Source organism: Gopherus flavomarginatus, chromosome 8 (genome assembly GCF_025201925.1).
Source record: "Gopherus flavomarginatus isolate rGopFla2 chromosome 8, rGopFla2.mat.asm, whole genome shotgun sequence".
Taxonomy (NCBI): Eukaryota; Metazoa; Chordata; order Testudines; family Testudinidae; genus Gopherus; species Gopherus flavomarginatus.
In genome coordinates, this window is record NC_066624.1 from 111,373,484 (window position 1) to 111,386,882 (window position 13,399).

At 54.1% G+C, this 13,399-nt stretch overlaps 1 protein-coding gene across 16 annotated transcripts in view; it reads right to left on the minus strand.

The window, feature by feature from the left end:
• P3H2 (prolyl 3-hydroxylase 2) overlaps positions 1–7,934 on the minus strand; it is a 124,137-nt gene extending 116,203 nt beyond the window's left edge. The window contains exon 1 of one of the 16 annotated variants that reach the window (XM_050964778.1): positions 7,391–7,934. In XM_050964778.1, the coding sequence (XP_050820735.1) occupies positions 7,391–7,825 (435 nt within the window). In that variant the 5' untranslated portion in view covers positions 7,826–7,934. Of the gene's footprint in view, positions 1–4,125; positions 4,142–4,326; positions 4,367–4,563; positions 4,584–4,777; positions 4,820–5,284; positions 5,305–5,487; positions 5,518–5,731; positions 5,762–5,909; positions 5,952–6,149; positions 6,180–6,271; positions 6,302–6,400; positions 6,427–6,586; positions 6,627–6,837; positions 6,880–7,008; positions 7,051–7,207; positions 7,250–7,390 lie in introns of those variants that run through there. The other 15 variants (XM_050964783.1, XM_050964782.1, XM_050964781.1 and 12 more) reach the window with 15 other exon arrangements.
• Positions 7,935–13,399: the final 5,465 nt, after the last annotated feature.

Genomic DNA, 13,399 nt, shown 5'->3' on the forward strand with positions numbered 1-13,399 from the left:
CTTAGGGGCCTATGCGGATACACCATTATGGAGAGAAATTCTTCCAGCTAGCAGATACTCCACTAATGGTTTTGCTAAGCAAGAAAGGTGCTAAGCCAAGTGGCTCACTGGAGGCCAAGGCAGAAAAACCTGAGATCAGAAGAAAGTTTTAAAAATCATTTTACGGAAACCTTCCAATTAAAATAGTTGTAGTCAAAAGAAAAAAAAATCCCCAGAGGCAGGATCTGAAACCCAAACATTTGTGCAGCGAATGAGAACATCCACAGTTACATTAGGTGGGGATAGACATGCTTTGAGAAGGAACAGGCTCAGATTCTTAAAGGTTTCAGGCACCAAAACTTGCAGTGATTTCATTGCGAGTTAGACCCCTAAATACCTTTGAGGAGCTAGGCCATAAACTTCGGGGGCTGTAAAACATTGGCAGGGGGGCTCAGAGACTGCTGTGTAATCTCTGAATCTTCTTTCTACTCATCTTTTAAAATGGAGTAGTTCTCAAGTTCACTGTATCCTTTTAAATGATAAAAACTGACTCAAATGGCAGAAGCAGGAATGGAAGGCAGCCCGTATTTGACAAACACAAAAAAGACCCTAAAGCATGGAGTAATTTTGCTGAAAGGGACCCAGATAACAGGTTCAATCCAGATCCTTCTGTGAAGTCTATGCAGGCAGACCCCTGAACCCATGGGCAAACCCACTGATGTCACTGGATTTGCTTCTCAGGAGGAGAAAGCTTGAAACTGTATATTTCTCAGGAAGGTGACTTTAGTTGAGCTCCAGACAGGTGGAGACAGCTGCCCACAGAGAGTTCACTGCAGGATCAGCATCTAAGGCACTGGCAGAAAGTTCTTCTGGCTTAAATGACACCAGAATCTGGACCAAATTATAACCCTGTTTCTCTGGTGGTATTTCTTTCTAGGGCTGCACATTATGCACGCTGGGTTTCTTAACTTTCTGTCAATCCTTTTCTTGGCATTTCCAGCCCCGTGGCATGCAAAAACCTCAAACTAAGACATTACAGAACAGGAAGCAAAGCATAAAATGCTGCTAGGATTTTCAGCGGGTTCTTAATCACAGGGACTGACAATGGTTACCCATATTCTGTTGCTGTGTAGTTAATACATTACAAACATTTATGCTTTCTAGTACTGATGTTTGCTTTCAGAGGGGGGGAGGGATAGCTCAGTGGCTTGAGCACTGGCCTGCTAAACCCAGGGTTGTGAGTTCAATCCTTGAGGGGGCCATTTAGGGATCTGGGGCAAAACATCTGTTTGAAGATTAATCCAACCCCTTGCTCAAAGTGGGACCAGATGACCTCCTGAGGTCCCTTCCAACCCTGATATTCTATGATTCTCTATTTGGCTTTGGTGAATTGCCACAGAACCACCACCACCAAGCCATGCTCTACATTTTAAAGGGTAGATTTCCACTTAATACCTGGCTTTAGCAGCTACAACCTTGTGTCAATTAAATAAGGAAAAGATCCAGAGGGAACATCCCAGCAACGTTTTACATTTTCAGCTTTGCATAGAATAAATTTCCAGAGTCTCTATACTGTTAGTCATAAAAAGTCAACTTACTGCAGGTACCCAGTGGTTCAGCAAATACCTCAGCCCTGAATTAAAAGAGAGCCAACCCCAGCTGTCAAGATTTTCTGCCCATGGGAAGTTCATTAAAGACAACACAGTCTTCTTCATGATTTGGGAACAATTGTCAGGACGAGGGACAGATAAGCAGGATTTCAGAGGCTACAAAAACCCTGATTCTACCGTATCCTGCAAAGTATTATTTCATACCACAAAAAAAGAGGCAGATGCAATACAATAATAGAAATCATATATCCTCTTGCTACATGCACAGGGAGAGAGAAAGGAGGTTTCTCTGAAGTGACAGGGGTTTAAGGTACTGCTGCATTAAAAATGAAAAAACCTCTTGTACCATAACTTCACAGTTGCTGGGTTTTCCCAGCAAGTCACTTTCAATCCTAACCCTGTCCCCTTTAAACTTTCATTAGGAGGAAAGACCATGCATGCTTTAATGATGTACCAAGTTTGAGAGTCCTCAGCCAAAGAGAGGGAGAAGGAATGCAATGGTCATAAACCATAGCAATTCAGGACACAAACTAATGTCTTAGGGTATGTCTACATCTACAATTTTGCAGCGCTGGTTGTTACAGCTGTATTAGTACAGCTGTATAGGGCCAGCGCTGCAGAGTAGCCACACTTACAGCAACCAGCGCTGCAAGTGGTGTTAGATGTGGCCACACTGCAGCGCTGTTGGGCGGCTTCAAGGGGGGTTCGGGGAACGCGAGAGCAAACCGGGGAAGGAGACCAGCTTCGGCGCGGTTTGCTCTCGCGTTCCCCGAACCCCGAGCAAGCAGGTCTCCTTCCCTGCGGTTTGCAGGGGGGGGTCGGGGAACGAGAGAGCAAACCGCGGCGAAGCTGGTCTCCTTCCCCGGTTTGCTCTCGCGTTCCCCGAACCCCCGAGCAAGCAGGTCTCCTTCCCTGCGGTTTGCAGGGTGGTTCGGGGAACGCGAGAGCAAACCACGGCGAAGTTGGTCTCCTTCCCCGGTTTGCTCTCGTGTTCCCCGAACCCCCGTGCAAGCAGGTCTCCTTCCCTGCGGTTTGCTCTCGCGTTCCCCGAATCCCCAAGCAAGCAGGTCTCCTTCCCTGTGGTTTGCAGGGGGGTTCGGGGAACGCGAGAGCAAACCGGGGAAGGAGACCAGCTTCGCCACGGTTTGCTCTCGCGTTCCCCGACCCCCCCTGCAAACCGCAGGGAAGGAGACCTGCTTGCTCGGGGGTTCGGGGAACGCGAGAGCAAATCGGGGAAGGAGACCTGCTTGATTACCAGAGGCTTCCTCAGGTATGCTGGGATACCTGCTTATTCCACGGAGGTCAAGAAAAGCGCTGGTAAGTGTCTACACTTGATTACCAGCGCTGGATCACCAGCGCTGGATCCTCTACACCCGAGACAAAACGGGAGTACGGCCAGCGCTGCAAACAGGGAGTTGCAGCGCTGGTGATGCCCTGCAGATGTGTACACCTCCTAAGTTGCAGCGCTGTAACCCCCTCACCAGCGCTGCAACTTTGTGATGTAGACAAGCCCTTAGTATAGATAATCGCCCAGGACCAGGTTATCAGCCCATCCCTTCGGATACCATGGGTTTCAATTTTCCTTAGACTTTAGGGGACCAGACAAACACTTGAGCTTCACATTGGCCCATCTCTCCCCTAGATCATTTATTATTTTTGCTTCATTGTACATAGTGTTACCAATCAGATGGATAGAAACTGTAAAGACAGGTGCATGGCTGGGTGGGGAGACAGAAGGAGGGATGGGCTGGCTAGTTCCTTACTTGGGTTTACACCTGCTGAAGTGGATTCCAGAGGGCACCCTGAGCCAGATGAATGGATGGGTGGGAGGGATGCCTCAGTCTCACCTGATCTATGCCCACCACAGGTAGATGCAGGGCTCCAGGTGCCATATTTTAAAGGTGTTTAGACACCCTAAAGATGTAGCTAGGCACCTAGTAGGATTTTCAGCAGCGCCTCGGAACCAAACTCAGACCAATTTCATAAACGCGTATGCCTCTAAAGATCTGGCCCCAGGCGCTGGGGGAATAGGTGGACGGGATGAGGACAGACAGGGATGAAGGGAATTAACAGAAAAGGCAGGTGAATGGATGGAGAGGCTGGCTGGCATCTGTCACCTGGATGTATATCTGCTGCAAGTAGGTGGATATGGGGGAAGAATGGATGGAGGCCCACTGCAGGTAGTTGTAGGGCACCTGGAGCTGGAAGGAATGGATAGCTGGGTGGATGGAAGGAAGTTGGGGGTGCATGCAGGTTTGGGGGGGCCGAGAGGTATAGAAGGAAGCAGGAGGTGGCTAGATGGGGGCCCGAGGGGGGGTGGCAGGAAGCAGGGGGTGGATAGATGGGGGGCCCGGCTCTCATCTGGATGTAGGCCCGCTGCAGGTAGTTGTAGGGCACCCGGCGCTGGACGGGATGGATGGGTGGGTGGATGCGGGTTTGAGGGGTATAGAAGGAAGCAGGGAGTGGATAGATGAGGGGGCCGCGGGGGGCTGGCAGCAGGAAGCAGGGGGTGGATAGATGGAGGCCTGGCTCTCACCTGGATGTAGGCCCGCTGCAGGTGGTTGTAGGACACCCGGCGCTGGAAGGGATGGATAGCTGGGTGGATGGAAGGAAGGTGGGGGTGGATGCAGGTTTGGGGGGGGCCAAGGGGTATAGAAGGAAGCAGGGGGTGGATAGATGCGGGGGCCAAGGGGTGGCAGGAAGCAGGGGGTGGATAGATGGGGGACCCGGCTCTCACCTGGATGTAGGCCCGCTGCAGGTAGTTGTAGGGCACCCGGCGCTGGCAGGGATGGATGAGTGGGTGGGTGCGGGTTAGGGGTGGTGGTGGCAGGAAGCAGGGGGTGGATAGATGGGGGCACAGGGGGGTGGCAGGAAGCAGGGGGTGGATAGATGGGGGCCCGGCAGGAAGCAGGGGGTGGATAGATGGGGGCCCGGCAGGGAGCAGGGGGTGGATAGATGGGGGCCCGGCTCTCACCTGGATGTAGGCCCGCTGCAGGTAGTTATAGGGCACCTGGTGCTGGCAGGGATGGAGGAGTGGGTGGGTGCAGGTTAGGGAGGGTATGGGGGGTGGTGGCAGGAAGCAGGGGGTGGACAGATGGGGGGCCCGGGGGGCCGGCAGGAAGCAGAGGGTGGATAGATGGGGGCCCGGCGGGAAGCAGGGGGTGGATAGATGGGGGCCCGGCTCTCACCTGGATGTAGGCCCGCTGCAGGTAGTTGTAGGGCACCCGGCGCTGGAAGGGATGGATGGGTGGGTGGGTGCAGGTTAGGGAGGGTATGGGGGGTGGTAGCAGGAAGCAGGGGGTGGATAGATGCGGGGGCTGGCAGGAAGCAGGGGGTGGATAGATGGGGGCCCGGGGGGCCGGCAGGAAGCAGGGGGTGGATAGATGGGGGCCCGGGGGGCTGGCAGGAAGCAGGGGGTGGATAGATGGGGGCCCGGGGGGCCGGCAGGAAGCAGGGGGTGGATAGATGGGGGCCCGGCTCTCACCTGGATGTAGCCCCACTGCAGGTAGTTGTAGGGCACCCGGCGCTGGCAGGGATGGATGAGCGGGTGGGTGCGGGTTAGGGAGGGTGGTGGCAGGAAGCAGGGGGTGGACAGATGGGGGCACAGGGTGGTGGCAGGAAGCAGGGGGTGGACAGATGGGGGCCCGGGGGGCCGGCAGGAAGCAGGGGGTGGACAGATGGGGCCCGGCTCTCACCTGGATGTAGGCCCGCTGCAGGTAGTTATAGGGCACCTGGCGCTGGAAGGGATGGATGGGTGGGTGGGTGCGGGTTAGGGAGGGTGGTGGCAGGAAGCAGGGGGTGGATAGATGGGGGCCCGGCAGGAAGCAGGGGGTGGATAGATGCGGGGACCAGGGGGCGGCAGGAAGCAGGGGGTGGACAGATGGGGCCCGGCTCTCACCTGGATGTAGGCCCGCTGCAGGTAGTTGTAGGGCACCTGGCGCTGGAAGGGATGGGTGGGTGGGGGTTAGGGAGGGTGGTGGCAGGAAGCAGGGGGTGGATAGATGCAGGGGCTGGGGGGTGGCAGGAAGCAGGGGGTGGATAGTTGGGGGCCCGGGGGGCCGGCAGGAAGCAGGGGGTGGACAGATGGGGGCCCGGGGGGCCGGCAGGAAGCAGGGGGTGGACAGATGGGGCCCGGCTCTCACCTGGATGTAGGCCCGCTGCAGGTAGTTGTAGGGCACCTGGCGCTGGAAGGGATGGATGAGTGGGTGGGTGCAGGTTAGGGAGGGTATGGGGGGTGGTAGCAGGAAGCAGGGGGTGGACAGATGGGGGCCCGGGGGGTGGCAGGAAGCAGGGGGTGGACAGATGGGGCCTGGCTCTCACCTGGATGTAGGCCCGCTGCAGGTAGTTGTAGGGCACCCGGCGCTGGAAGGGATGGATAGCTGGGTGGATGGAAGGAAGGTGGGGGTGGATGCAGGTTTGGGGGGGGCCAAGGGGTATAGAAGGAAGCAGGGGGTGGATAGATGCAGGGGCCGGGGGGCCGGCAGGAAGCAGGGGGTGGACAGATGGGGGCCCGGGGGGTGGCAGGGAGCAGGCGGTGGATAGATGGGGCCCGGCTCTCACCTGGATGTAGGCCCGCTGCAGGTAGTTGTAGGGCACCTGGCGCTGGAAGGGATGGGTGGGTGGGGGTTAGGGAGGGTGGTGGCAGGAAGCAGGAGGTGGATAGATGGGGGCCCGGCTCTCACCTGGATGTAGGCCCGCTGCAGGTAGTTGTAGGGCACCTGGCGCTGGAAGGGATGGATGAGTGGGTGGGTGCGGGTTAGGGAGGGTGGTGGCAGGAAGCAGGGGGTGGACAGATGGGGCCCGGCTCTCACCTGGATGTAGGCCCGCTGCAGGTAGTTGTAGGACACCCAGCGCTGGAAGGGATGGATGGAAGGAAGGTGGGGGTGGATGCAGGTTTGGGGGGGGCAAGGGGTATAGAAGGAAGCAGGGGGTGGATAGATGCAGGGGCCGGGGGGTGGCAGGGAGCAGGGGGTGGACAGATGGGGGCCGGCTCTCACCTGGATGTAGGCCCGCTGCAGGTAGTTGTAGGGCACCCGGCGCTGGCAGGGATGGATGAGTGGGTGGGTGCGGGTTAGGGGTGGTGGTGGCAGGAAGCAGGGGGTGGATAGATGGGGGCACAGGGGGGTGGCAGGAAGCAGGGGGTGAATAGATGGGGGCCCGGGGGGCCGGCAGGAAGCAGGGGGTGAATAGATGGGGAACAGGGGGGTGGCAGGAAGCAGGGGGTGGATAGATGGGGCCCGGCTCTCACCTGGATGTAGGCCCGCTGCAGGTAGTTGTAGGGCACCCGGCGCTGGAAGGGATGGATGAGTGGGTGGGTGTGGGTTAGGGAGGGTGGTGGCAAGAAGCAGGGGGTGGATAGATGGGGGCACAGGGGGCTGGCAGGAAGCAGGGGGTGGATAGATGGGGGCCCGGCTCTCACCTGGATGTAGGCCCGCTGCAGGTAGTTGTAGGGCACCCGGCGCTGGAAGGGATGGATAGCTGGGTGGATGGAAGGAAGGTGGGGGTGGATGCAGGTTTGGGGGGGGCCAAGGGGTATAGAAGGAAGCAGGGGGTGGATAGATGCAGGGGCCGGGGGGTGGCAGGGAGCAGGGGGTGGACAGATGGGGCCCGGCTCTCACCTGGATGTAGGCCCGCTGCAGGTAGTTGTAGGGCACCCGGCGCTGGAAGGGATGGGTGGGTGGGTGGGTGGGTGTGGGTTAGGGAGGGTATGGGGGGTGGTAGCAGGAAGCAGGGGGTGGACAGATGGGGGCACAGGGGGGTGGCAGGAAGCAGGGGGTGCACAGATGGGGCCCGGCTCTCACCTGGATGTAGGCCCGCTGCAGGTAGTTGTAGGGCACCCGGCGCTGGAAATCGGCCCGCACGTCCTCGCTGGCGCGGTGCCGGGAGGCGGCCCCCAGGCGGCGCCCCAGACACTGGCGCAGGCAGCGCGCCCGGCGCAGCACGGAGCCGAAGAAGGGCAGGTCCCCGCCGGCGCCCGGCCCGAGCCGCCCCAGGGGCTCCCGGCAGCCCAGCCCGCAGCGCAGCCGCGCCTCCCGCAGCTGCCGGTGGCTGCTCAGCGCCCGCTCCAGCCAGCGCACGGCGCCCGCGTAGTCGCCGCCGTCACAAGCCTCCACGCCGCGGGCGAAGAGCGCGTCGAAGGGCGGCAGGGGCTGGGGCTCCGCCGGGCTCCCCGCAGCCTGGCCCAGCAGCGGCAGCAGCAGAGCCCCCCAGAGCCGGCTCCGCCAGCCGGGGGCCATCCGCGCTGCGGGCAAGGCGCGGAGCGGGGCAGAGGGGACCGGGTGCGAGCAGCTCTCCCTAGGCTGCAGCCGCGGGGCTGGGCTCCGGCTCCATGTGCTGCTCGGGGACCTCCCCGGCGTGAAACTCCACCCCGGGCTCCGCAGCCAGCCGGCGGCTCTTAAAGGGACCCGCGCGGGGCGGGCCGGGCACTGCCGCGGGCTCTGCCGCTCCGCCCTGGGCCTCGGAGCCGCCCGGGCAGGGCAGGGTCACGCGGAGTGCAGCCCCCCTCTTTGCCCCCCCGAGCCCCTGCCAAACAGGGGGCAGTGGGGAGCCTGCTGCTCCCCCCGCTGCCACAACCCCCAGCCGGATCCAGCCTCCTACACCAGATCATCCGGCTGCAGCTGAACAAGGAAGACCCCCCCCCGACGCCACCCCCACCCGTTTGTGATTCTTCATTCACTTCACTGGTCCTGCGGCTAGTTGGCCTTGGGGGAGAGTCGGCTAAGGGTAGGGTGACCAGAGAGCAAATGTAAGAAATCGGGATGGGGGTGGGGGGTAAAAGGAGCCTATATAAGAAAAAGACCCCAAATCGGGACTGTTCCGATACAATCAGGACATCTGGTCACTCTAGGTAGGGGCCAGGAGCCATCACAATATTCTGTGTGTTTGGTTCTAGGGCATGACCGAGAACAAGAAGATGTAGAGATGAAGGGAGCCATGAAGCTGCTACCAGATCGGAAGTGGTGCTAGGGTGACTAGATGTCCCGCTTTTATAGGGGCAGTTTTGAGATTTGGGGCTTGGTCTCAGACAGGTGCCTACTCCCCCAGCCTCCTCCCAATTTTTCACACTTGCTATCTGGTCACCCTAAGTGGTGCCCAGATGTCACTATTGAGCTGCCCCCAGAAGAGAAGAGATGTTCAGTGGCGGGTAGAGCCCCCACTGAGGGTCAGAGCCCCAGTAGGTTCTGTACAAACAAGTAACAAAGACCCTCCCTGCCCCAGAGAGCTCACTATCTGCACAAGTGGAGAAAACTGATGACTGGGGCATGTGAGGGGGGAGAGGGACTAACCATAAATCCCCAAAGTCTCCTCAATTTGTTGCAGAAGTGCCCCTCTGCAACCTGTGCCCTCTGGTGCAAAGAAACAGGGGTAGGTCTGATGCTTTTAAGGCATTGGGCCCTGGGCAAGATAGGTAAGATCAGGCTGAGCCAGGGCAGGTATGGGGATAGAAGAGAATGAATAAGTGCTGTGGGAAGGAAGCCTAGTTTGTGTATAGATTTCTAGCTACGTGCCCCACTCTCGCACGCCTGGGAGGGGCAGTGTTTGGTGTGGTGGGGGGTGGAGAAGCCAGGAAAGTCCCTCTTAAATGATCAGCTTCAGGACTAAGCATTTTAAAAAAATAACTTCCCAGCTGCAGGCAATGTATTTTCCTCTGTCCTGCTCCCTCAAATTCTCTGCGGTTGCCTTACTCTTTGCTAAATCTTTTATGACACACTTCAGTCTGCTGCTTGGAGACCTTGGTCTCTGATTCTCTGTCCCCCTTCCTACCTACACAAGCCTCCAACCTCTAGGAATTTTGCAAATAAATCATTAGGGATAGGCACAGTGAGCCAGGATGAAGAGGTCAGTGAAGCATCCTCCTCATCTCCCAGCTGTGTGTATGTTGCGCTCTTTGGGTTCCCTCTTCCAAAGCTATAGTGCCGGCTCTGCCAAAATATTACTCATTTTGGATTCATTTTAAGGGAGTATTTTTTGTTCAAGCTTCTCATTCTTGCAATGAAGTATTTGGCAAATGCAGCTCAATGAAACATTCAAAAATCTCACTCGACACGGGGGGAAAAATCTAACTGTAATTTTAAATCATATTGTTGAATCCCTGACAGCAAAAAATTTTTTAAAAGAAGTTCAGTTGATGCAGGGGAAACAAGCTTTCACTGCACAGGGCAGACTGGGCAAAAGTCTGTTGGAACCTTTTTTTAGAAACCCTGGATCTCATTCAATCAGGGCTGCCCAGGGTCAGGGGGGCAAGTGGGGCAATTTGCCCCAGGCCCTGGGCCCCACGCAAGAATATAGTATTCTGTAGTATTGCAACCTTTTTTTTTAATGGAAGGGGCCCCTGAAATTGCTTTGCCCTAGGGCCCCTGAATCCTCTGGGCAGCCCTGCATTCAATTTCTGACTGTCAGCTCTTTGAGGCCCACCAAACTCATTGTGGCCTGAAAACGCTGCTGCAATACAAATCGTTAATAATAATCATGAGAGTAAACCTAGACCAGCCCTGGCAGGTGTCTGTCCAACCGCTTCTTAAACACCTCCTGTGATAGGGATTCCACAACCTCCCTTGGAAGCCAATTCCGGAGCTCAACAACCTTTATAGTTAGAAAGTTTTTCCTAATATCTAAGCTAAAGCTCTCTCAGTGCACATTAAATTCATGACTTCCTGTCCTTTCATCAGATAGTCCCGCTGGCAGCGTCTCCTCCATAATGGATAAAATCTTGTACCCTTTCCTCTTCTCTAATATAGTTACAGACAATTGTTTCTCCCCTACACACACACCCCGGGGGTCCCCTATTCACAGATTTTGTCTTTGTCTTTGTAAATCCTCAAGCCTGCACCTGGTTCAGACTAAATTTAGGGCTGGCAACAGTTCTTGGAGGTGATGGACTTAGCCCTGGGACCTGCCTCACCTCAGGACAAGTTTCACTTCAACGGTTTGAAGAGCTAATAGTCTACATTTTACATCTCCCACAAACTATCCCCCATATAAACACCTCACAATAACTGCAATGATCAGCTGGTTCTTAGCTTTCGGCAGAGCCTGTGCACGACCCGGCTTTAGTGAAATATTGAAAAGATGGTCAGACAGAGGGGCAATATACTTGCCTGGGCATATCTGAGTCACAGCATATGGGGCTGCTCTAGTATATGCTGGGAGTCAAATCGGCCCCAGAATCAGAGGGATGCAAAGACTGAGTAAAGCCCCCAGCTCCTAGGCTGTATCTCCTGAGAGGCACAAGTCAGAATCAAGGCCTATTTGTTATTTGCAAATAGGCTGTATTTGATTTCTTCCTCTATTTCAGGGGTAGGCAACCTATTGCATGGGCGCCAAAGGTGGCACACAAGCTGATTTTCAGTGACACTCACAGTGCCCGGATCCTGGCCACCAGTCCGGGGGGCTCTGCATTTTAATTTAATTTTAAATGAAGCTTTTAAAACATTTTTAAAGCCTTATTTACTTTACATACAACAATCGTTTCGTTATATATTATAGACATAGAAAGAGACCTTCTGACAACGTTAAAATGTATTACTGGCATGCGAAATCTTAAATTAGAGTGAATAAATGAAGACTTGACACAGCACTTCTGAAAGGTGCCGACCCCTGCTCTGCTTCCAAGTCAATTACACATCACATGGTCAGCATTGAGGCCAGGAAGATTTCAGTGTGTTACCTTTTCTGAGCCAGATGTTCTTTTCAGAAAAATCTTTGTGAAACAATCAATAGAGTTCTTAGGCACAAGGTCTTATTTTAGAGCTGGGTCCTGTCACCTTCCGCATTGAATGGGCCAGATTCTGATCTCACACCAGATTTACACTGGTATTGCTCCATCCACATCAGCACAGTTACTCTTGAGTTACATCAGGTAAGACCAAAAGACATGCATGAATGAGGAAGAACAGGATCCCACCCTTCGTTCCAGCAATACCAATATTAGTTTATGATCATCATAATTTGTAATCAGGCCCCAAGATGCCTGAGACATCTTTCAAGCCTTTAATGAAAGGAATAATTCTAAATATTCAACAACTCGACCTGTGTCCAGATGCTGTTGATCCTGGCTCCTGCAAGGTTGTTTTGAAAGTTTTTTTTTCCCTTATATAAACAGATTCATCAGAAGCTCCCCTCCCAAATACATCCTGAGATGTAGGTCAAATCACTGATGATTTGGCAACATGACAGGAGAAGAACTTTCCCCAAAGAATGCATTCTAAGTAGAGCTTATTTATCTGGATCTATATGTCATGCCCCCATTCTGTTTTCATAAGCACTTTTTGCCCTTATTACTCCCCTTAATACACAACTGAACTTTGCAAATCCTAAATCAAACACTCAAAGCTGTGCAGCCACGTACCTTAAGTAGAGAGAGAGTTTTCCTTTTGCTTTGAAGGTAACACTTCTAAACTGCAGGGGCTTGATCATTAGCTAGGGTACATCACTGTAGCTTTAGTAAAGTCATGGGATCTCTTCTGATTTACAGCAGCTGAGGATCTAGCCCTGAATCAACAGCTGATTTTTGAGGCATATACCTATCTGTAATCATAATTCCTTTTGTATTGAGAGGAATGGTGATAGTGAAGATGGATGGATGAAGGGAAGGTGAATACAAAGCTTACAAAATGTAAAAATAAATGTGCGGTACAGATTTGGAATATCTTTTTATGAAAAACTCCCCCCTTGAGTCATTTAGAAGTAGATTAGTCAGAGCGCTGGAGACTCCTAAGGGGGAGAACCATTGGCATTGGCGGGAATGGTGAGGTGACTTCTCTTTCTCTAATTCTGTATTCTTTGTTTTACTCAGAAGGAAATCAATAAAATGTCATGTTGTGAAATCAGGAGGGGATGAGGGTGAAAATACAGGGCGCTTCATGGCATTTAAAGGAGGGATGAGAACGCGGCATCAACTGCTCCTATGGATTTAGCTATCATCTCTTTGCTGATGACTCAGATTACTCCTCCACGCCTGACCCATCTCCCTTTGCCCAGTCCCGCATTTCAGCCTCTCTGACATAGCATTCTGGATGCCCCACCAACAACTTGAGTTCAGCTTGGTTAAGGTGAGCTCCTAATTCTTCCTCCCAAGCCCCTTTCACTTCCTCTGTTGCTGCTGACAACACCTCATTGTCACCCTGGGAGTCATCTTCAACTTCTCCTTCTCCCCCGAGATGCGGGCAATGATCAAATACTGCATTCCCTCCTCCACAACATACAGTATCAAGAGCCTGAGACTTCCTCCCTGCCCTAACAGCTGAACCCTCATCCAAGCCTGCTTATCTCTCGCTCATCTTGATTACTGCGGCTACCTCTTCTCCAATTCCCTATGTCCCCCTCTCCGGTCTCTCTAAAGCTTGCCCGCTTTCCTTGCTTGTCCATCTGACCATGCCACCCACTTCTTCTACCGTTCCGCTTGTTTCCCTTCAAATACAATTTCAAGTCTAAACTGCTTGTCCTCACCTCTGAGATCCTACACAACTCTGTCCTGGTATAAATCTCAGATGTGGTCCCTTAACCCATCTTCCCCACCCTCTGCACTCCATTAACAATGCCAGTCATGAGAACATGTTCTATTTATTGCTCCCATTCCTAGCCCTGAGTCTGGGTGGCCCTGTATGCATACGTAACCCACTGGCAAGTGTGTGTTATAGTTCCTCTCTGTGTTCAGTCCACAGAGGATATGATTTGTTAGCTCAAGCTGTGGTCACTTATGCTTTTCGCTCTGGAGGTTCATGGTTCAATCCCTGGTATGTTGGCTAAGAGGGTGGCCATCACATATAGATCCCACTTTGCAAAGTAACCATCCTCTCCCCTTCCAAATT